Below are 23,038 nucleotides of genomic sequence, written 5' to 3' on the forward strand. Positions count from 1 at the left end.
GTCAGTGTCAGTTCAAGGTCAGTCAGTGTCAGTTCAAGGTCAGTCAGTGTCAGTTCAAGGTCAGTCAGTGTCAGTTCATGGTCACTTATCGGTTGAATCACCTCCAACTCACCTCCAACTCACTTCTAATTGGGGTGCAAATCACCCACAAATCTCTGCATACCGCCGATGACGTCACCGGTTCTATTCCACGCTCAACGCACACGACGGCAGATTCAGTCGCGTTGAAGCTCGGTAATCTCAGGCTCGACAGCTGATGGATGATCAACCTCGTTTCTTTGCTCCTAGCATCTCGAAGTCCGCAGGCAGCGCGCGATAGCATCTCAACTCGCGCGTCTGGAATGGAACCCAAGTGAGTGAACCAGGCTTGTCCAGCCACACTCTCGCTGAACTCCAGCAGAACGAACCCTCGCTGGGATGAAGTCCAGTCTCGTTCAGGGCGCATTCGCGAGACCGCCATGCAGGTGAGGCACGACGTCTACAGATTCGTGCGACGGTGGTATCTGACATCTGCTCCCGCACGGACAGCAACTTCTGGACGTCTTCTTGGAGTACAAAGACATTGACAATTACCCGCCCTTGTGGGGAGATGAAGTGAGTAATTATATTCGGCCCAGGACCAGACATGTACAAATGTACTGTATCGCTCACACGGACAAACTATACCCCAGATTGAATATCAGCTCTTGTCGTTTGACGAATCCAACAGGACGGTAAGACTGCTGCTCGAGCAAGATAACGTGCTCAACAGACTCCATCGACGGGAGGAGAGTCAAGAAGCAGACCGTGGTCATCTGCTCGGTCCGCGGGATGAAAGTCAAGACGCAGACCCCCAACCTTCTCCCCAGGTAGAGTATGACGCCAGACGGTGGTAAGACTGGCCCCTTTCTCACGTCTCGCAGTGAGAAGCCGAAGCCCATTTTCCAACCCGAATTCGGGAGCTTTATGGTCGAAGCTACGCCCGGAGTGCCATATGACAACAGTCTCACGAGCATGTTGAGTGTCCAGGGCAACATGGCCAGGCGGTAAGGCGGCGTATTGTTTTTCACGCGACGTCCTCGCATTCGTCTGCTCGGTCCTGTAGCCTGACAACACCGTTCAGGAGACGAATGATCCAGGAACGGCTAGGCGAGAACGAGGCGGTCGTGACGATACCGGGCTTCCCACGCCTAGGCGCTCCAGGGACATTCACCCAGCCGCCGCTCCCGTCTGGGGGGCTATTACTTCGGAGCCAATTCCTTCCCGATGGCCTGGTGAGCACGTATGAGCGATATGGCGCGATTCACGACAACATCTACACGCGCCGAGAAGGACGTGCCTTCAAGATCAAGGCTCCTATATTCAAAGATGAGAAGACGCCCTGGCCTTGGAGAGAATCGAACCATTTCGGCCAAGCGAACGGCGCACAAGAGCACGACGCCGGGATTTACGGACACAATGCAGAGAACTTCATATACGGTGACAGCATGTCATTCGGGCCTACCCTCTGCGGTCTCCAGGTCACGTTACAGGCTCGCAACCTTCGAGAAGCACGCTACCTCCACGACCAACTCTGTCCGGTTGGGCCGATCCTGATGGCCCTGACGGCTGGAACGCCCTTTTTCCGCGGCTTTCTCACAGACACAGACGTGAGATGGAACCACGCTGCCGCAGCGGTGGACGACAGGACTTCAAATGAGCTATCTTCAAAGGTATTGCGGTCTGTCTAAGTAGTATACCAGTGAGTATACCAGCCTATCGGTTCACCCTGACTAATACTCCAATCCCGACAGACAGAAGAGGCTTCAATTCAACCTCGCTGGGCACCCACAGCAATGTATCTCGCCGACGACGCCCGACTTCGGTCAGAGTACAATAATTCAAGCACAAACCCCGACCCCAACCGCACCATCGCCGAAAAGCTCCAAAACAAAGGCATGGACACCCTCCTCGCATCGCATTACGCCGCCATTCTAGCCCGTGACCCCATCGCCATGACGGAGAAGGACCTCGAAGCTTACGCGCATGGTGATGGCGATGGCGATGCTGATACCGATATTGACGTCTTCGAGATCCTCCACTCGGCCGTCTGGCCGCACGTCGATTTCAAACTCCCGTCCAAGAAGGAGGGGCGAGCAGGCTGGAGAGTCGAGCTCCGTCCTCTCGAGGTTCAGCTCACAGATTTCGACAATGCGGCCTTTGTTGTTTTCGTGGCGCTTCTGGCCCGCACGATCCTCCATTTCGATCTCAACTTCTACATTCCCATCGAGAAGGTGGCTGAGAATATGACGAGAGCGCACACGCGCGATGCCGTCAGGGAGGAGCAGTTCTTCTTTCGGCGGGACGTGTGGTCGTCGTCTTCAGCAGCGACGGCGGCAAATGCAAAAGACAAAGGAACCTATCCGCCCATCGAAACGGAATATACGTTAATGACGGTTAACGAGATCATGAACGGGTCGAAAAGTGTATGCTCAAACGGATCGCAGTGTGGCAACTGCTCCTCATCATCCTCATCTTCTTGTTCCTTCGAAGGTCTCATCCCGCTAGTCGAACGATACGTCCGTGAAGTCTACGCAGGAGAGTCCGAGGATACACATGATCACAAGCAGGATCATCAACAAGGACACGAGCTGGGGCACCAGCATAAGCATGGACACCAACACGGACAACAGCAAGAACAAGGACAAGAACAAGAACAAGAACCACCACATAGAGACGACCAAGAACACGGGGCCAACCAACTCCTAAAATACCTCGCCATGATCCGCAACAGGGCCTCAGGAAAGATCCCCACACCAGCCACCTGGATGAGACGATTCGTGCAGATCCACAAGGACTATCGTCAGGATAGCGTGGTTTCCGAGAGCACATGCTACGACTTGATGTGCTGTATTCGAGATCTCGGAGATGGGGACGCACGGAACGTATGAGGTCAAGCACAGAGGCAGTGATACAGTACTGCAGTAGCTCTGACTGTGGCCTGGCGCTGCTCGGCTGAACTGGATCCTGCCTGTTTGTCTGCCTGCACGCCTGTTTCTGTGGCCCAGGCGCTCAAGGTGCCGATGCCGACGATAAATATGTCGATCCAGTAGAAAGGGGGCGCAGACATGCAGGTAGCATGGAAAGGAGGTTAGAAAGATAGAAAGACTGGAAAGGGAAGATCAAATACATACATACATACAATCGACATAGATACGGTACTTAGGTACCATGGTATCTATTACAATCCGTACTGCATTACGATATACAATATACAATGGTGGCCATTTACAGTACCGAATATGTAATGAAGGTGGAACGCAGTACCGGATACAGGATACAGGATACAGGATACAGGATGCACTACTATGTACAGTACAGTATCTACTGCATTGACGGCAGGTCTATCAGTACGAGTACTCGTTGTAGGGGAGGGACGAAAGGAGGGAGAGCAGAACGATACTGTGTGTCTCATACCGTGTCTCCTCTACCACAGTCATTGCGTATAAAGGGTGCTGCGTGGATTACTGCCATGTAGATTCTCCGGCATTGAGATTCAGCCATAATGATGGTACAGGTAGATTCTCCGACATTGCGATTCAATGATTCTGACGGTACTGTACAGGCAGATAATGCAACGGATGAGATCCCCTGATTGCGAGAGGGGACAGTGCAGAGGCCAGGTCCGAGCTAGCTAGCCTATCCAGCACTGAGGATTCAGTTCGATGATCGCGACAATACCGGTATACCGTGCAGCGACAAGTACCCGTAGTAGGTACAGCACGGCACAGTATGCACGACTCACGAGTCTGTATGACATCGAATGGTCGCAGGTACCGATGTGCACGCACGCATGCACGCACGCATACTACATGCGATCCTTTGTATATAAGTACTCCGTACTCCATGTTTAGATCCGTGTGCCGTGTACTGTACGTTCGAGCCAGCATGGACTTCCCCCGTTGGGTTGGTCCGTGTCCGATCCGGATCGGTTTCTCATCTGTCCACTTCGGTCCGAGGCACGGTCCTGTCGCTCTCGCTCTCGCTCTTGCTATTACTATCACTCTTGCTATTTCTATCACTATCGCCTTTGCTTGGCAGGGCAGGGCATTGCAGTGTAGGCAGTGTAGCTCCATGAGTACGGAGTACATTGCCACGCAAGCATCGTCCGCCTACTCACACTCACTCACTCACATACTACAGTAAGGACAAGTACATGTACGAATATTAGCATAGAGAGGGTAAGTCGATAGTACTCCGCAGCTGGCGATCTACATACTTACTACATAGGATATTTAGGCCCCTATCGCACCTACATAGTCGGCGCTGGTCCCCTCCTGGTTCGCGCGTGGGGCTTCAAGCCAGAGGCCCTCTTCTGCCTAGGCGTGGTCCGCACGGCATCTCTCGAATACACGCGGCGAACGCGCTTTGTCGGGGCCGTCGCACTGACGGGCGGAATCTTGCTCAGATCGGTAGCATACAGGGCGATCGAGTTGGCAATCGCCTTGGTGTTCAGCAGGAAGGCGTCCAAGTTGAGATTGTCGATGTTGTCGCCGGGTTGGTGGTAGTTGGCGTCGTAAGCCACGTCGGCGGTGCCCCCAAACGCCGCCACTTCCTCAGGGGTCTTTGTGTCTTCGGCACCGGTGAATAGGCCGCCGGCGGGGATGTTGTTCTCGAGGAACGGCCCGTAGTCGGACCGCCCGTCGAAGGCGGTCGAGGTAAAGTTCTCGCCAGCGGACGTGAAGAAGGCCTCGAAGTCGGCTTCGATCTCAGCGGAGCCAGGCGGGCCAGTCAGGTTGAAGGACGACCCGTCGCCGTCGTAGATCATGTAGGCGTAGTTCGGCGAGGCGATCATGTCGAAGTTGAGGTACGCCCGGACCTTGGCTGTTTCGCCGGCCGTTTGGTTGAGCGTCGACACGTAGTGTGTGCTGCCTTTGAGGCCGAATTCCTGGACACACACACACACGAAGAGGTTAGCATTTGATTGATCGGCGGATGTCTGGGGCGGAACATCGACTCACCTCGGCGCTCCAGAAGCCAAATCGCACGGCGTTCGTGATGGTGAAGTTGGATAGCGCGATGGCCACGTTGAGGATGCCGATCGTGCCGGAGCCGTTGTCGTTGATGCCGGGGCCTACTTCGACCGAGTCTGTATGGGCTCCGAGGGCGATCACGTTGTCGTGGTCTCCGCCTTTCGTCTCGGCAATCACGTTGAAGGTGGTGCGGTTCTCGAGGACGGCGTTGACCTCAAGCTCGACCGCCACGGGCGCTCCGGCTTCGAGTTCCGCGAGGAGCGCCAGGCCATCCTCTTGCGAGATGCTCAGTGCTGGGGCGTAGTCGCCTGGTTCTGACAACGTGCCTCCGGAGATGGCGCCGGGGACATTGTTGTAGATCAGCGCGCCCAGAGCACCCGCGGCGGCGGCGTTGGCCGCCTTCTGTGCGAAAGGACACTCGCCGCGCGAGATGAGCACGACCGCATTGGCCGATTCCGGCGGGAAATCCGTGACCTCACATCCCAGGTTGCTCACTGCCACGAGATTCGCGCTCGCCGAACCGCTGCTGTCATAGGTGAACAAGTCGGCTGGCACAGTCTCGCCGTTCACGGTCAACGAGGAGGTCCCGCCGGAGAACAGCTCGACGAAGTCTTGGAGGTAGACATCGTAGTAGCCCGTGGCAAGCAAGGTGTCGTAGAGAAAGTAAACGGTGTCGTTGTGGCCTTTGGACCCAAAGACTCTGTTCCCGCCCGCTGCGTCGGCGATTGCCTGCAATTGTTTGGCTCCGCTGGTGAGCTCATCGAGCGATATCAGCGCCTGTAATGCCTCACTGGTGACGGGAGGCAACGTGGGATGAGTGGCCGCGCATGATGCTGCGAGCGCAGCGAGGACAGGAAGCGTTAGGGGGCGCATGGTCAAACGATTGGAGGCGGGCAAGACTGATGAGTGCCTCGGAGGCGGTTCATCCTGCTTTTATCACCTTGACGGACGCTGCGATCACGCGAGCTTGGAGCTGGGATTGCGACCATCCATGCACAGATTTGCGTGGCCACGGGGTGCCCGGCCATGCTGCGGTCTTGTGCAACTTCTGACTGATCCGGAAGTCGTGCGGAAAGGAAGCAGGATGATCTTGTAGACAGGGCCAGGAACACGTCTCTCGCTGGTTTTGAAGCGTGCATAAGCCCTTGGCGGTCGGAGAGCTTGTACGCTTGAGGCAGGCGGGATAGGTTGGCCATCCGGAGAAGATAGATTGAGGAAGGTAGCTACCATGTCGCGCATGGAGGAACAGAGCATCACTTGGTCGATCGGGCATTGGCAAACATTGGCATGCACGGTGACTGCCCTGCTGATTGGCGAGGAAGGTTGATTGTCCCAAGATTGAAGGCTTGGAAGAGGCGGGGGATTCAAGCTTCCGATAGCGACGTCGTATCGGCCGGCATGAATGCTCTGGGCATCGTCAACTGACAAGCTCCAGAAGCTGTTGTCAATGTGTCACTGCTGCAAAGTGTCATCGAGTTCAGAGAATAGCCCGAGACAAGATATGCGCCAGGATCTCATCAACGTACAGCAGGATCCCCAGCCGAGCTCCCGATTCAGCAAGCTATGTCTTAAACCGGCAAAATGGGAAATGCAGCTAATGAGAAGAGCGCCAGGCTGCAAGTTGGCAGCGTGTACTCCGTACTCCGTACTGTAAACATAGTGCAAGGCAGGGAACGGACCGGCGTTATCAATCACATAGCTAAGGTTCTTGTGCCTTCCAGTGTGGGAAATGTAAGCACGCATCGACTGTCGATGACTGAAAAGCTGAACGTCGCCACCACCATAGGGCTGTCTGCATTGAACTCAATGAGATCGGCGTTACCAATCGAGCTGGGGATAAGGCCTGCATGGTATGAGGCTACACTCTGCACATCCTCGTGGATCAGATGGTCATGCGAGATGGGACATGCGCTTGTAGTCGAGATAGTGGTCGATGTCGACGTCGACGTTACCGAACAGGTATATCTGTCCCTTCTTGTGACCGACCGAATCCTGCAATTGCAGCCGAGCAAGCTTCTAGGCTTCGCACCTCTTCTCCAAACCCTTTGCTCCAGGCAAAGTCAATGATGAAAAGGGGCGTTTCGCATCACAAGGCGATAGTGGAAGGCCCCGGACACACAAGGCAAGGGGCCTCTCTGCGCAAGGCATGGCTGGCCTCCTGCCATATTTCAAAGAATATCTTGAGCGTATCGGCCCCTCGTAAGGGACATCCTAGCGGTCAAGCTAAGGAAGAACAGTTACTACACTTGATCTGAGCCGGATAGGCAAAGAGCGTTGGGAGAAGAGAGGAACGAGTGTTGTGGTGGAGGGACAGGAATATTTATATCTGATCTAAGTAGGCTCCAGAGGGATAAACACCAAGCTGCACGCTGCTGCCTGTTGGGGGGTTGCTGAGTCTTGCGACGACGGGCTGCTGCCTGCGCCGCGGCAATGGCCTGACGTTGGCGGATGGCTCAGGCAGTCGAAGCTGCATGGGTGAAGGCAAACCCGTGAACGCCGCAGGGCCAGGGAACGAAATCATACTCGGAACCGAAGCTCGGTGGAGTCACATATGCTTTTGGATTGTTCCATTCCTTCACAGCGAAGATATGCCCACATCAAGGAGAGTGCAGTCCGTGTTTTCTCATCCACAAGCGTTCAGACCTTTCTGATCCGGCGATGATAGTCCGATGAAAGAAGGTGGCACCACAGGTTGACTGGCTGTTGTTGGCCGAAGCACTGTGCACACTTCAGATGCAACCAACAGCAGACAGACGAAGCAAGTAAGCAATTTCCAGCTCCCTCCACCGCAGTGGCAGTCGATAGAGGCAAGTAACTTCAGAGGAGCACGAACAGTTGATCTACTGTAGCGGCTGTCAACGGGTGATTCTTGATTTCATAAACTGGACAATGTGATACGTACAGCCCGAGCCAAAGAGAGCTGGTCTTTTTCCAACATAAGGGCTGGGGGATCGATGTATTTGTCGGTGGGAGAAATGCGTCTGGCTTGGCGAGTTTGTTGTGTTTGCACCGACTGAAAGAGTCTCTCATCAGCCTCGTAGCCTCGTCGACTAGCCTCCGCAGATTGAGCCATGTCTGACAGAGGGACTTAGAGTATCTGAAGGTTGAGGGGTGGCTCCGTCAAGCAGACTACAGAGGCTCAGAGGGTAGCTAAGCTCGCTGAGGATAGTTTCAGTCCCGCATTGGGCTTCAAGTCTCTCCATGAGAGTGACTACAGAACGAGTACGCGGCACCCGAGCAGTTGCTCACTGTAGATTGTGACTGTACGGCCACTCTGGTCGGATTTCCAATTGACCGTCATTTGAATCTGGGCCACCGTTGCGAAGCCCACAAAACTGGCACGAAAAGTGAGGTCCTTAGGTAGTTGCGATCATGCCCGTCATGAACGAGCCGTGAGACCAAGCCGAACGCCCGTCAGTGTAATTCGGATCGGACTGCTTGTCTATCCAAACGCGAGTGTTGGGGCCCTCGAACGATTGTATGTGCCTCAAGAACGACTTTGTTTGACGAGTTGCCTCCCAACGGTAGGTCGAACTCACCACTATGGCCTATTTGACGTCTTGCTGTCCCTTCCTACTACAGTACCTATCTTCATGTGCGTGATCATCTACAGGAAGAACCCCCCCCTGTATAAATCGCGGGCATGACCAGACCTCCGCTTCCGTCCTCTCTCATCAACACCCTCGCCTCGCATACAGGCCCCATCAACGCCCTGACCTTCTCCTCCCTCGGCGGCACCTACATCCTCACGGGCAGCTCCGACCGCCAAGTCCACCTCTCGCGCACAGAGCCCTCGGCCTCCAGCTCCAGCTCCGCACAGCCGTCGAGACCTATCCAAAAGTACGCAGCGCATGGATACCCGATCTTGGACATCGCAGTCTCGGCGGACAACCAGACCTTTGCGAGTGTCGGCGGCGATCGAAGTGTCTTCCTGTGGGATGTGCAGAACAACGAGGGCACGAGTCGGAGGTTCGGCAGTAATACTTCCCAAGGCCACACCAGTCGCATAACCTGCGTTGCCTTTGCGGGGGAGGGGGATACCGTGCTGGTGAGTGGGAGTGACGACACCAGTGTACGCATGTGGGATGTCAAGTCCCGCGACGGACGGCCGCTGATGGTCCTTGAAGAGGCAAAGGATGGGATCTCAGCATTGGTCGTCCCGGACGCTGGCTACGAGGTTGTCGCGGGTAGTATTGACGGACGGGTCCGCGCTTACGACATCCGCACCGGAAAGGTCACGGTGGATGTGATGCCCGGAGCGGTCACGAGCTTGGACATCAGCGGGGATGGGAAGACGCTGCTTGTAGGATGTCTAGACGGACGGATCAGGATGATGGACCGCAGTGACGGGACTTGTCTAAGGGCATTTCCTCCAGAAGGTGAGGCGGGATACAAGAATGAGAGCCTGAGGCTGAAGAGTTGTTTCGGCATGAATGGCGGGCTGGTGCTCAGTGGGAGTGAGACCGATGGCGACGTCAGGGCTTGGGACGTGCTGAGCGGAAACAACGTCGGACGCGTGCAACTCAGTCCTACCGGTAAGGTCATCAGCGTGGTCAAATGGCGCGAAGGAAGTCAGGCGCAAGGAAGGCAAGCTCTATGGGCCGGAGGCGGTGCTGACGGTACGGTCAAGATATATGCTGAGGGATGAAAAAAAAGGAACCTCGAGCAACTCCATGGGTTGAGAGCCTGAATGACCCGACGTGCCATGCATATTTTCCTTTCTCCGCCAACAAATGCAATGCTCACCCCATCTTCGGGATCACGGCTCTGCGTCACCGGCTCGCTTCATTCCGTATTCCAATGCCCCAAGCGCCTTCTCCAGCTGATTCGCTCTCACAATGACCGTGCCAGCCCTCGCCGTGCTCAAGAATGAAATCTCGATCGGATCTCCCGCGCCTGTGGACACGGGACCCAAGCTCAGCTCTGTAGGATCCGTATCGCCTTGTGCCAGCCGGCCTGCCACCCCACAAACAATGCCGGTAGCCTCGAGAGGCAGCTCGCGCAGGTCAAGCGTTATAGGGAGCAGCGCATCGTCTTCCGACTTCGCACCCAACAAAGAACCGCCCAGACGGTCCATTAGTCGATGCTCGAGAAGCACGGATATCGGCTCGCCTGAGGTGATGGTAAGTGACAAAAACTTTGCGGCATAATTCAGTTCCGGTGACGGTGATGGAGGCAACCCGAGGCCGACGACTGACTTCGCTGCTGCGCCGCTCCCTGGTGCCGCCGTTGCGAGCAAGACTTGAAGAAGATCGTTCTTTAATCGTTCCTCAGATGCTTGATTGTACTCCCGACTTCCGGCACAGTTTGCTAGCAGGATATGGCCGTCCACCGCTGGACTCACGTTGTTCCGCTTCAACTTGGTGAAAGTCCGGATCTGAAGTTCAGGGATGTCCTTGGCCGGCGGTGTCGTGGGAACCGAGCTCTCGTAGAAAGTCGAAGACGTGGCGGGTCTATGTGGTAAGGTTGGTGACGATGGCGAAAGCTGCGACACAAATGCATCGACAGTCTTGGAGAAGACGAAGCCCCGTTGTTGCAGAGCTTTGGTGACGGTCCTTTGTGATCGAAGTGGAACGAGAATGTAATCGGAAAAATAGGTCGTGATGAAGAAAATGCTTCTGTTCCCCATCGTTAGACAGCACTATCAAAAGGGGGTGCGCAGACTCACATTCCAGCCATTGCAAGCGGTGAAGTGAGCTCTAATACTCTTTGACCAGCGTCGAGCCCTTGACCGTCTACTTGGATAACGATATAGTCTTCGACGCTGATTTGGATTTCCGGCTGGCTTGTGCCCTTTCTGCTCGCGTACAGATTGTTCAAGAGATCAGCGTGGGGCCGCACGTAGCGATCCGCAAGATATCTCGAGCAGATGATGGAACACTCGACAGGAGTGATGGAAATGTTGAGGAAATCGTGTCGATTCGTCCACGAGATTTTCGCGGCGTCTTCATCGTGATCTTCGCCGAACAAAAGGCGTAAGATCGGCTGTAAACAAAGTGCGTACAGCTCGATGGGAATATGGATCAGAGCGAGGTGCGGTTCCTGCGTGTCGAGGGCCAAGTCAATCCGGTTGCTCTGTTCAGGGATGAAACCGCGTCGATGAGACAGGCAAGCCGCGGCGGAGCGCTGCAAACTCACCAGGAATGATATCTGCGCCGAAATGAGGTTCATCGAGTCGGTCATGTCGCCGTCGTGGTCATACGCTCAAGACACGATTCTCGGTTATTCCACCACCGGCGGAATCTTCTTCCGGTCGCTTCAAGCGTTTAGAATCTCCCGATGGGCCCTCAAAGATGTAGTCGCGATCCTGGGATCAGCGGTCCGGCATTGATCGAGAGCACTGCTTCACTTGATACTGGACGGTGGTCTGTAGAAAGTTAAGGTCGAGGTCCGCATTCTGGTAGTATGGCTATTCTAGGGAAACTGCTCCGGTCCAAAGGACGTGTGAGGAAAGAAAACGGCGAAGGACAGACAAGGTCTACGCAGGCAGAATGGAAACCAGCAGCGACGTGTGATCGTGGGTCGGACCGCTGCATAAACGTGATTGGCAAGTCCATGCATGATTGAGAAAGCTAGTCACGCTTACCTTCTATGCGATAAGGAACGCGGGAATAACAACATGTAACAGAGCAATTCAGTGGAGAGTCTTATGGCATTTGCTCGTATTCTGCGGCTGCCACCTGTCGAGTTCCACTGCGTCTGCGGTATCGGACGGTGCAGGCGTGTATCCTGTGCGAGCAGGAAGAAGACTAACCCGACAGCTTTTCAGGCCGCAAGTCACGTATTTCGCGACAATGACAAATCCTGCTGCGAACCTATCGACACTCAGGCCATGTGCGCTGCCATGAACGCACAGCCCGTGAACATGTTGATCCGATGTGAGCATGGCGAGGGCGCAGTTCTCGACGTGGGTTGACGGTGTGGGGAACCCGGCATTCGGTCATTCGACATGAAGTTGCATGACAGCGAACGTGTCTGACGCTCGATAGCGTGGGGGAAGCACCCACCCTCAGCTGTTGAGCAGTTCTGACGTGAGTGAAGTGTGGCGTGGAGAATGTCAGGAACGCCGCAGGCTCGTCGAATCAGCATCGGACAGGGCGAGGGGTGGTCGAGTGGAACATGTGGCCAGCGTTGAAACGCTCGGGTGAATGTGAACCCTTTCGACGAAAATGGGCGCCCTTCGGAAAAGCTAGCGGAGCAGTGCGCAAGTGCGAACACGGGGGGAGACCTGCGACAACCTCAGGCCAATCAGGGTGGCAATGACGTGCATTTTGCGTTGCGTAGGCGTCGATTCGTGAGAGCAGGGGTCAGTGGAAGCGGCAGCTGGAAGTACAGTAGATCGGCCGACTAATCAATGATCTGGTTGCCGCAGTGTCGAAATGGCGGTCCTGCTCTCTATCAGGCTGTGCCCTCTCTCGCGGGCACGACGGTAGTGCGAGGCGGTATTTCCGCATGTCCTCGAGCATGTACGGAGTAGTGGTTGCTGGTATTGTGTGGAGATGGGCGTCATGCTCGAACTGCGGGGGCTACGCCTCTATGCACAGACGGGAGCCAGGATTGCTAGCCTCGCCGAAGGTCCAATCATTCGAGGCTCCATCTGGCAGCAAGCATTCGACTGGAGCGATAACAGTGTCGCCTCTGTGTGACTGAAACGCCTTACTTACCAGCAATCACTGTCACCTCGACGCCATCACCACGCACAATGGGTGCTCTGAGCCTGAGGGGTTTAGGCTGCCCGCACAATCTTTCGCTAGCGAAGAGTTCAAATTCAAGCAGTTCCCCGCGGCGTTGCACCTCTTCCTGCTCGAGATGCACCACCTCGTCCACGTCCACGACCTCGTGGGGTGGAAGGTTGATCCAGGCTCGACGGCGGAGGGACGTGGTTTTGCGCCTTGGGCCGAAAGTTCGGGTTTTGCTGCACGACACCAGCTTGAGGGTCGCCGCGATCAACGACTGTATAACCGGCGCGACTGACATGTCCCATGCCTCCACGTCCGCCGCGAGGATACTGGCCGTTTGTGACATTACCACGGTTTCCATTGGCAGGCGGTCCGTTCCGGAGAGGCATTGCTCTTCCATTCTGCTGGCCACGACCCGCACTGCCGTTCATGTTTCCACGGCCCGGGGCTTGTCCTGATACGGCTCCTCGCCATGATCCTCTCAGAGCTGGGGGTGTCTGAGCTGGGCGCAGTTGACCCTGGCCATTGATCCCAGGCAAGCCATAGCCCGCAACAGTCAGCGGTGTGGCCGCTCCATTCGTCCGTCGATTTGCACTCGCTTGAGACGATGCAACAACTTGACGATTGCTTAGATTCAGAACCGACCATGTCGGAACAGTTGAGCCTCTGAATGGGGAGCATCTGTCGCCCAAGGATGTTCCACTCATGAAAGAAACATCGAAAACGACATCGAGCCACGTCTCTCTTGTTGTCAGGGTGAGGCCCACAATGGTTCCCTTGGAAGCGATCGGCACTTTGCCCGAGTCAGCCACGTAGATGACACGATCTCCAAGACCAAATTTCTGGTTTCCTAGACGCCATTGTGCATCTGATGGCTTCAAGAGGCCATTTCTCGGGACACCGCCAAGCGTCTTGTTCTCCGGGGGTGGTTCAGTGCGCAGGGCCTCATCTGCCGCTTGTTCGATGAGCTTCACGATCTCTGAATCGAGCTGCTCCGCTTCCAGTGGCACTCTCTCAAAGCTCTTGGACTCGATCTCTTTGAGCCACGCTTGGATTTCCTTAATCTTGGCCTTGGCTTCCTCAGGTGAGCTGCCTGGGAAATACGCAGTAGCCGGTAACATATCGCCCTGAGGGTTGTTGTGGATTCCAGCAATGAACTGTGGAAATTTGATCATGTATTGCTGGATCAGTTGAATTGCAGCCTGGCTGAATTCCCAGCCGCTGCCGCCCTTGCGCGAGTAGCCCAAGACTTTCAGCTTCTTCGCCTCAAATTTCAGATTGAGACCGAGGTTCACTCTTTGATCATCGACGCGAACCGAGAAGGACGAGGTGATCTTGGCCAATGCCAACGCGTTTAGGTTTAGACTCTGCGCGATTTGATATGATGGCACATAGGGAGACAGTCGTTCGGCTTGCCGAGCAATGTCGCGTCCGAATTCGACTTGACGACCTTTTGACAACGCAATCAAGCATTTTGCCTTTCCATTTTCGTGGCCGATGACACTCAAAGGCCGTCCGTAGGCGTAGTCACCTAAGAAGAAAGCGTTAGTCCCTTCGGGAAACTCTTCCTCGATAGGCAGAGCGGCTTGTTCGATAAAGCGAACATCCTGGCTGATCACGTTCTCGACAACAACCTGTGTGGCGTGGATCGTTTCCAGGCCGGGCATCTCTGCAAACTCCTTGACAGTCGACCCGTCATCCAGTTTCTTCAAGCCCTTGAGCATTTCCACGTGAACAAGGGACTCGACGTCACCGATCAACATCCCGAGTCGCTTGCTGTAGTATTTCTCGATTCGTTCCGCCTTCTTGTGGAAGTCGTCAATTTCTTTTCCAGAATGTTCAATGGCCCTCACTTGATGGGGAGCATTTTCATCAGTGGTGATCGGAACATAGTCGAAGAGCTCGTCGGAAATCTTCACCACTTTCGCTTCCTGCAAGAATGGATAGCCAACGTGTACACGCTTGTTAAGCAGCACTTTGGCAAACTCCACCTTGGCGCGCGTCTCGGTATCTGACACTGTGACCACCATGCTCTCATTTCGACTGTCTTGCTGGAAGACACTGACGCCATGGAAGCCCAATGACGCAGTGAAAGGCAGGGTCTTCAGACTCGGAAAGCCAGCCAAAGCTGCAACCCCAAGCTTAACGCCCTCGACTAGACCGACATACGGCTCCAGTCCATCCATGGTCGGCAATTCGAATTCGTTCTGGATGCAGCGACAGTGTGGAAGGTCAGGGAAGATACCGACAAGAGAGGATGGGTAGATGTAGTCTACCTCGGGAGAGTAGACAAATTTGAGGCTGACGCCGAAATCGTTTCGCAAGCGCTCCTCTTCCGAGAGCAAAGCATCTTTTGGCGCCATAGCACTGAGCAAGCGCTGTTCCTCGATGAACGGGATCTTGACAACAGCCTCCCATTCCTGTTTCTTGCCGTTCATGTCAAGCTCAAAATCTCGTGGATAGAAGTCGATAATAGGCGAATCCTTCGACGTCATCAAATCATGGTAGACGGTAGGAACAATCTTCTTACTTCGGTCTGGAAGCACTCCCATGAGTTGCTGGAACGGTCGGAATGGCTGTCCAAGCTGGAAGTTCATATCAGCCCCAAGACCCTTCTTGACATCGGAGATCATGGGTGAGTAGTGATATCGATAAAACCATGGCCAAGACGCAACTCCACGATAATAGTAGAAAAGAACCCATTGCAGACCCTGCACGTAGTTCTCTGTCAGATGCCGCAAGCCTTCTTCGTTCTCAAGACCCCAGCCAAACTTCTCCTTGTAATATGTATCCTTCCAGTCATGGAATTTCTGGTCGTACTTCTGCTCCATCTCCTTTTGGGCCTGCTCATCGGTAGCCTGTTCAACTTTGGCATGTTCGTAACGCTTTAGAACACGCATGATAGCCAACTGGGATTCTTCGTCTTCTTCATCGCCCGAGTCATCCGCCCGTGACGCGGGCGGGAACTCGAGCTGAAGAAAGCGGTCACCTTGTTCATTTTCCTGGGTAGACCATTGGAGGTTTAGATCAGTCGCCAGCTGCTGCACAAATTTCCGGTCTCTCGCAGGGAGCGTAGGAGGAAGATTGAGGGGCTGCCTGGTGGCAGGGTCTTTATTGACAGGCGAAACGAAGAACTTCTTGACGTCGTTGAAAATCTTCTTCTGTTCAGGAGAAATCTTGACGGGCCCACGCGACGCTGTGAGCGGCCTGTCCGCAGCTTGACCATTGCGCTTTGCATCGATCCATTTGGAGTCGGCGTACTCTGCCTCAAAAAAGCGGTGCTCCACTTCGGACAGTTCATCCAGGAGCACTTCCATTCTTTGCAGGTTGATGACACCGTGTTCATTGATGTACCCGCCCAGTGTAGGAAGAATCTGCTTGTACTTCTGGAACATAAGCGCCAATGCACCCTCGTTGATGTGCAAGTTAGGAAGGTTCGGTAAGAAATCGTTTCCGACAAAGAAAGCCATGAGGATGAAGTCATCAATAATCCGTTCCATATCATACTCAAAATCAAGGGCACCTTCCTGTTGGAGATCTTGAAATTCCAGTTCAAGGTATTCTCGTACAACGCAGAGATGCATTAGGTAGAAGTTCTGGTGTTCTAGCTCTTTCGACTTCTTCTGTGACTGCCTCCCAAAGGTGACCTCTTCTCGAAGCAAGCAGAAATGAGGATCATGACTGAGAAGACCCAACATGATCAAATCTGCATCAAGACCATAGAGGCAGTGACGGACGTTGGGATCGTAACCAGGCTGCGCTTTGGCCTGGCGGATGTATTCCATGATTTTGTGTTCACCTTCACCGGGTACTTCGTGGCCAGATAGAACGACTTCGACACCCTGCCACTCGACGTCCTCGGAGACTTTCTTGCTGATGAAATATTTGAGTTGCTTGGTGAGTTTCGCCATGAACTCGGTACCAGGAGTGATACAGTTGCTGTCAAAGGGCTCTTCTTTGGGGAGCTCTAGGCCCTCCTTGATCGCTTTCTCCCGAGCCTTTTCCGCGTCAAGGGCCGTCCGGAAGCGGCGAGAGCGCTGCTGGTTCATCTTGGCGCGGGGTGCGACACCGTCGATTGCCATGAAAAACAGCTTCTTGGGTTTGATTTTGCCGAAGAGGTGCTCAATGTAGTTGAAGATGGCGATGAACATTTTGTCCTCCGTCATCCGGAACGAAGGAGAGTCCGAGTCTTTGTGGGTACAATTGTGGATGATGCCGTTCATGTCGAGGTAGAGACAGTCGAACTCGGGAATACGGTTTTCGGCGATGAGCTGCGAGATGGCCGGATACCGCTCGCTCATCCATCTGAAGAACTTCGGGACACCCATGGTGGCGGTGGGCGCGGAACCACGCGAGAGACGTTGATGTCGGTAAAGAGAGGGCGAATGATGAGACCACGATTCCTGAAATTCACATGCAGGATGCGCAGGTACCAGACGCGCAGGGCAGAATGAAGGATATCCTGCCTAGATATTTGTGACAGATAGTAGCTAATTGTTTGTTGGTTCGATGATGAGTCGTCGACTCGATGGCGAAAGGCAGATCTGGGGAATTTGGGCTCGGCATCTTTTCCTCTTTCGGACGTCATCTCTGGGCGATCGCTCCACCGTATAAATTTACGCGACCGCGCCGCGTTCCATGCAATATGAACTCACATACAAGTCTCGTGGTATTCATGAACCGTTCAACCACGTCAAGCACACCTTTGGCTATTCATACTACCACGCCTGTCGCCGCTTGTTTCTCTGCGCCCTGGAACCTTCGCCCGCCTTGCTTTTTCAGCCACCATGGCAGACGAGGATGAGAACAGTAAGGCGCATTCGTATTCCTGCATGCAGTCACTAACCAGGTTCTGAACCCCCAGTGAGCGAGCAGGAGCTCAACCAGGAAGACGCTGAATCTGAGCAAAAAATCATCAATGAAGAATACAAGACATGGAAGAAGAATGCGCCATTTCTCTATGACATGATCCTCAGCACCGCCTTAGACTGGCCCACTTTGACCACCCAATGGTTCCCAGACATCACAGAGTCAGCCAAATTCCTCCCTATGAGCCGCCTGGCTTACTGCTAACATCTTGCAGCGCACCCGACGCAAACTACTCCAAACACCGGCTGCTGATTGGCACACATACCGCCGAGGGGCAACCAAACTACCTTGAGATCGCCGACGTCCAGTTACCCAAGCCAAAGAAGCCGGACGTCAAGGACTACAATGAAGAGACGGGGGAGATTGGCGGTTATGGCGGAGGTCCATCGGGCAAGAACCAATTCGAAGTCAAGTTCACCATTACGCAAAAGATCGACCATCCTGGCGAGGTGAACAAAGCTCGATACCAACCACAAAACCCCAACATTATTGCGACCATGGTCACAGATGGACGTATTCTGATCTGGGACAAGACAAAATTTTCTTCAATACCTACGGGAACGCCTAAGCCGACGCTGGAACTCGGCGGTCATACCAAAGAAGGCTACGGACTCAGCTGGGATCCGCATCAAAGTGGGCGGTTGGCAACAGCTAGCGAAGACTACACAGTTCGACTGTGGGACATCTCACAAGCCTCGAAATCGAACAAGCTGCTCAACGAATCGCGGCGATACACGCACCATGGCGGAATCGTCAACGACGTCCAATTCCATCCCATTCTGCCACACCTCTTGGGAACCGTCTCGGACGACCTGACTATGCAGCTTCTGGATCTGCGGCAGCCTGACACGACGAGAGCCTCTGCCAAGGGCGAGAACCAGCATCGCGACGCGATCAATGCGATCGCATTCAATGGGGCTGTGGAGACGGTGGTGGCGACGGGAAGCGCCGACAAGACCATTGCCATCTGGGACCTGCGGAACCTCAAAGACAAATTGCACGTCCTCGAGGGGCACAATGACAGCGTGACAACTCTGGAATGGCATCCGTTCGAGGAGTCGGTGCTCGCGTCCAGCAGCTATGATCGAAGAATCATGTTTTGGGATCTCGCGAAAGTCGGAGAAGAGCAGGCACCCGAAGACAGCGAAGACGGTCCTCCTGAGTTGCTGTTCATGCACGGAGGGCATACCAACCGCATTAGCGACTTTGCCTGGAACAAGAACAGTCCCTGGGTGGTGTGCAGTGCCGCGGATGACAACCTGATTCAAGTGTGGAAGGTCGCCGACGCCATTGTTGGGCCTGACGATGAGGATGTGCCTATGAATGAGCTCGAAGGCTAGAGACCTTCGACTCCAAAGTCTCTCGTCTCCCGCTCCTCTCCTGACGAGCAGGGGTTCTATTGGCAGGACACGGAGATTGTATACGAGTAGTTTGACTGGGTGACATTTGGCGATAGGTGACGATCTGAGAGATGCGATGCAAAAGAACATCGTTTGATGACTTTACTCTTTGCGGCCTACAGTGTAGGCAGGACAGCCTCTAGCCGTGAGGCTGCGGCCATTCGGCAATGCGATAGTTAGGCCAGCGGTCCGTATGAAACCAAGAGCGCTGAGACGGTGGCTGCGCACAGCAGGCTTATCTCGCCTCGGTTAGTTCATTAGGGCTGAGCCTCTGGATATCACCATTCTCTCAGATAGAGGTAGACTGCCGCCACAAATCGTCGTCATCATCGGCAGCACTTGCACGGTGCCGTGGTGCGTGTCTATGATTTGGCAGTCCGTATGATTTAGTGGAGAGTCGCTGTTGCAGCTGTGATCCAAATATTGACCTGGTCCAAGTCGGCTCGGCGTTCACAGCGCAGTTCTGGCAGAAGATTTCAGGCATCAGCCATTCCAGTCGCAGCTTTGCGATAACTATCTATCCATCCACCGATCCATATACGCCGTCCACATCTCGGATCGTGTTCCAGGAGGACCGGTCTCTTCAATGCCTCCTGCATATCATTAGGCATGGTCGGCGTTCCGCGAAGCAAGGGGTGTCGAATATGTGTTCAGCGTCGGGTGAGGTGTGACTTGACGCGCCCGACCTGCAACAATTGCAAGAAGGGCAATCGTCCCTGTCCAGGATACGACTCCGATCTCAGAATCCACGACGAAGGCTCGAGGCTCAGGAAGCGCTTCGCTCAGAAGGATGCGACCGAAGCTCAACTCAGCGTTGATAGCGAGTCGCCCGCGACATCGACGAGTCACCACAGTCAGTCCTCGGAATCCTCTCCAGAAGAAGTGCTAGGGGTAGTCGCCCGCATCAACACTCCCGACCTAGACGAGCAACTTCATCAGCACGGCCAATGGACCCAGGCTGGCACAGACCTTGCCGGCCCCCTGAACGGCGGGTCCATCAATCTTGACATGACCTTCCTTATGGCGCTCAATGGCAGTGTCTACTCTCCGTATCTGGCGCAAGAACAGCTTCTCAGCACCTTCTCGTCCTCCTTGAGCGGTCATGGGCCACTTCTCCTTCCTCCTCAGATGCGGAGCCACCAGAACTGGCTCTCCCAACTACCACGCATGTTCGGTTCGAGACTCCTCGACAGCACCGTTCGAGCTGTTTCGCTGGTCCACCTAGGTCGAGTCCAGCAGTCAGAACTCTTCGTGCAAGAATCGAGGCGGTTCTACGGCAACGCTCTCCGTCTGCTCAACAAATCCCTGACCAACGACACAGACGGCATGTCGACCGAGACGCTGTCTGCAACCATCCTGCTCTCATTCTACGAGATGTTTGCTTCTGACTCGAATGATTCATGGGTACGTCACTCCGGGGGCGCCGGATTGCTGATGCGGCTCCGGGGGCCGAATCGACATCTAAGCGGCTTGGACCGGGACGTCTATCTTGCGTATCGACATACCATCATCATCGATGCATTTATGCGAGATGAAGCGTGCTTTTTGGCCGAGCCACAGTGGCTTGAGATGGCTGAGAAGATCCACAACGATCTGCGAGCCTCGGGCATCACTGACGAGCGGCTCGAAATCTTTGAACTAGCCGAAGAATTCTACCTGGAACATGTGCAAATCCCCACGACGCTCAGGGATGCCAGGCATTTGGACGAGTCCAAGCGAAAGATGACACCTGAGCAGTTTGCAGCCCACACGGAACTGGTGCTGGCGCGAGCACGACTGCACAGGGCAAATCTGAAATCTATCAATCTGAGGTTCCGAGCGGCTCTCACGAGAAACGGACTCGAGACGGTATCAATGGACACCATGGATCCAGTCTTTCCTAAACAATATGTTTTCGCCAACGTATTCATCGCATCGCAATACACAGGCCACTGGACAATCATGCTGATCCTCAATCTCATCTTGAAGGAAAATGAAAAGGAAATTGCGCCCGAGAAGAACTCGCTATATCTGATGGAAAACCGAGAGATGTGCCGGGAAATCTGTCGGACCACGCCTTTCATGTTGACCTCGTCCTTCCTCGGGCCTTTCTTTGTCATTTTCGCCTTGAGACTGTGCTTGATGGTGTTTGAGCCAGGGCAAGAGAGAGCTTGGGTGGTCCGCAAACTGACCCAGATTGGTGACACACATATGAAGATGGCTGCGGACATACCGACCTTCGAACCTGAAGACAGCTTGCAGGAGCCAGATACTCGATATGCAGACGCAGCAATACTGCCGGAACCTGCTTGAACGTGTCTGCCCTCAAGACCAGCAGTAAACGCATTTAATCGCAAATGTCTTTCACAATAAGTGGAGGTTGGCAACGGTTAGTCGCCACCGTGACGAGCAAGATACATACACTGTTGTCAGAGATCACCCAGGCGCCTGCTGAGTGGCGGTGCAGGGCCGTCGACGAGGATATATGGAACGAAAGTTCGCTTTTTGGGCTTCCCCCGTCATCTTGTCGAATTATACCCAAGACACGGACGAATTTTCAGGCCTCTATGATCCTCCGTATGACGACGGGTCTTAGTAATGAGGCTTGCTTGCCTAGGGGTCCAGGTCCTGTAAGAAGGAGGCAGAAAGAATGAGCACAGCGGTTTGGAAATGCGAGAAGTCGTGCTCAGTCATGCTCGAGGCACTTCGTCTATATAAGGTGCCCTCTTCCCATGAGTATTGAAGTCAGCCATTACACAACTCATCAGCCCAAGACACAGCTTTCACCAGTTCGTCGACTCACACCGCGATCGAGAGCCTTGACCATTCACAGCAGCCCCAGCATGGCAACCCATCCCGCCGTCGTCACAGTTGGGCCAGGCCTGCCTCTGGAGATCCTCCAAGTCCCCACACCGACACCGACCGGCAACGAAATCCGCGTACGAGCACTCTGGACGGCATCCACGCCCCTCGATCTCCACCAAGCAGACGGCGGCCTCCTGGTCCAACATCCCCAACTCCTAGGCGACGGCGTTGCAGGCCGAGTAGTCGAAGTGGGACCCCTCGCCACCAAGTACCAGCCAGGGGATCTCGTCTTCGGCTTCACCTGGCGCAACCAGGCCGAGAAGGCGCATCAAGAGTACGTCGTGGCGCCGGAGTTCTTGTTCGGCAAGCTGCCACGCAACTTCACCATGCAGCAAGCCGTGACGCTGCCCAACAACTTCGTCACAGCATGGCACACCCTCACCAAGGAGTTTGGGTTCGACCTTCCGTGGCCCAAACCGGACGGATACCTGCCGGAGCAGGAGGAACGCGACGCAGGGATCTTAATCTGGGGAGGAAGTTCCAGCGTCGGACAATTCGCGCTCCAAATCCTAAAGCACTACGGGTATAGGCGCGTCATCACGACAGCTAGTAGAACACACCATGAGAAATTACACCACCGGTACGGCGCGGCAAGGTGTTTCGACTACCGAGATCCAGACGTCGAGCGGGACATCATCTCCTTTGTGGAGCCTCATGAGTGCGCAACCACAGCTGATCCTATAGCAAAAAACGGCATCGCATACATCCTCGACTGTATCGGCAGCCTCCAAGGCAGCGTCCTCCCCGTTTCACGCATCGCCAGGCTGACAGCGACGCCGCGTGGTACGAAAGTCGCGATCCTCCTCCCCATCATCGTCAAGGACCCCTCCCCGGGAATCAAGCCAGTCTACGAAATGGACGTGCTCGCGGCGGCCGACTGGCCTGTCGGCGTCGAGGCCGTGGGCGTGAGGACGCATTTCTACCTAGACGACGCAGCTCTCAAGGACAAGCTGCAGAGCGAAATCATGCCGTCGGTGCTGGAGAGGGGCATTGTCGAGCCGAACGAGCAGTTGATCGTCGAGGGCGCCACGATGCTCGAGAGGGCAGAGAAGGCGTTGACCTTGTTGAGAGACAAGAAGGTCAGTGGGGAGAGACTGGTGTGGCGGGTTGCGGACAGTCATGAAGATTGAGGCGTGAGGGTAGTGCAGCGTGCGGGTGAAGAAGAACTTACAGTAAATAGGATATTGAACGAACTTGTTGAAGAACGGATGCTGGTTTTTTTTGTTTTCGGAACACATATTACACACTACACTCC

At 54.6% G+C, this 23,038-nt stretch overlaps 8 protein-coding genes across 8 annotated transcripts; 5 read left to right on the top strand and 3 right to left on the bottom strand.

Annotated features, from left to right (window-relative positions):
* Positions 1 to 855: 855 nt before the first annotated feature.
* G647_04080 (uncharacterized protein) lies at positions 856 to 2,909 on the top strand (the record flags this gene model as incomplete). Its single annotated transcript, XM_008728425.1, has 3 exons — positions 856 to 1,025; positions 1,103 to 1,703; positions 1,773 to 2,909. 3 exons carry the CDS (start codon positions 856 to 858, stop codon positions 2,907 to 2,909), a joined length of 1,908 nt encoding a protein of 635 aa, XP_008726647.1.
* Positions 2,910 to 4,270: 1,361 nt separating this feature from the next.
* Positions 4,271 to 5,864, bottom strand: G647_04081 (uncharacterized protein; the record flags this gene model as incomplete). Its single annotated transcript, XM_008728426.1, has 2 exons — positions 4,271 to 4,906; positions 4,980 to 5,864. 2 exons carry the CDS (start codon positions 5,862 to 5,864, stop codon positions 4,271 to 4,273), a joined length of 1,521 nt encoding a protein of 506 aa, XP_008726648.1.
* Positions 5,865 to 8,634: 2,770 nt separating this feature from the next.
* On the top strand, positions 8,635 to 9,639 carry G647_04082 (uncharacterized protein; the record flags this gene model as incomplete). Its single annotated transcript, XM_008728427.1, has 1 exon — positions 8,635 to 9,639. One exon carries the CDS (start codon positions 8,635 to 8,637, stop codon positions 9,637 to 9,639), a length of 1,005 nt encoding a protein of 334 aa, XP_008726649.1.
* Positions 9,640 to 9,750: 111 nt separating this feature from the next.
* On the bottom strand, positions 9,751 to 11,174 carry G647_04083 (uncharacterized protein; the record flags this gene model as incomplete). Its single annotated transcript, XM_008728428.1, has 3 exons — positions 9,751 to 10,609; positions 10,660 to 11,033; positions 11,130 to 11,174. The coding sequence occupies 3 exons, from the start codon at positions 11,172 to 11,174 to the stop codon at positions 9,751 to 9,753; spliced, it is 1,278 nt and encodes a 425-aa protein (XP_008726650.1).
* Positions 11,175 to 12,759: 1,585 nt separating this feature from the next.
* On the bottom strand, positions 12,760 to 16,998 carry G647_04084 (uncharacterized protein; the record flags this gene model as incomplete). Its single annotated transcript, XM_008728429.1, has 1 exon — positions 12,760 to 16,998. The coding sequence occupies one exon, from the start codon at positions 16,996 to 16,998 to the stop codon at positions 12,760 to 12,762; it is 4,239 nt and encodes a 1,412-aa protein (XP_008726651.1).
* A 459-nt stretch (positions 16,999 to 17,457) lies between these two features.
* G647_04085 (histone acetyltransferase type B subunit 2) lies at positions 17,458 to 18,879 on the top strand (the record flags this gene model as incomplete). The annotated part of the gene is made up of 3 exons (XM_008728430.1): positions 17,458 to 17,479; positions 17,520 to 17,700; positions 17,754 to 18,879. 3 exons carry the CDS (start codon positions 17,458 to 17,460, stop codon positions 18,877 to 18,879), a joined length of 1,329 nt encoding a protein of 442 aa, XP_008726652.1.
* A 669-nt stretch (positions 18,880 to 19,548) lies between these two features.
* G647_04086 (uncharacterized protein) lies at positions 19,549 to 21,231 on the top strand (the record flags this gene model as incomplete). The annotated part of the gene is made up of 1 exon (XM_008728431.1): positions 19,549 to 21,231. The coding sequence occupies one exon, from the start codon at positions 19,549 to 19,551 to the stop codon at positions 21,229 to 21,231; it is 1,683 nt and encodes a 560-aa protein (XP_008726653.1).
* Positions 21,232 to 21,761: 530 nt separating this feature from the next.
* Positions 21,762 to 22,913, top strand: G647_04087 (uncharacterized protein; the record flags this gene model as incomplete). Its single annotated transcript, XM_008728432.1, has 1 exon — positions 21,762 to 22,913. One exon carries the CDS (start codon positions 21,762 to 21,764, stop codon positions 22,911 to 22,913), a length of 1,152 nt encoding a protein of 383 aa, XP_008726654.1.
* Between the last annotated feature and the right edge of the window lie 125 nt (positions 22,914 to 23,038).

This window comes from Cladophialophora carrionii (assembly GCF_000365165.1).
Source record: "Cladophialophora carrionii CBS 160.54 unplaced genomic scaffold supercont1.3, whole genome shotgun sequence".
NCBI classification, from domain to species: domain Eukaryota; kingdom Fungi; phylum Ascomycota; class Eurotiomycetes; order Chaetothyriales; family Herpotrichiellaceae; genus Cladophialophora; species Cladophialophora carrionii.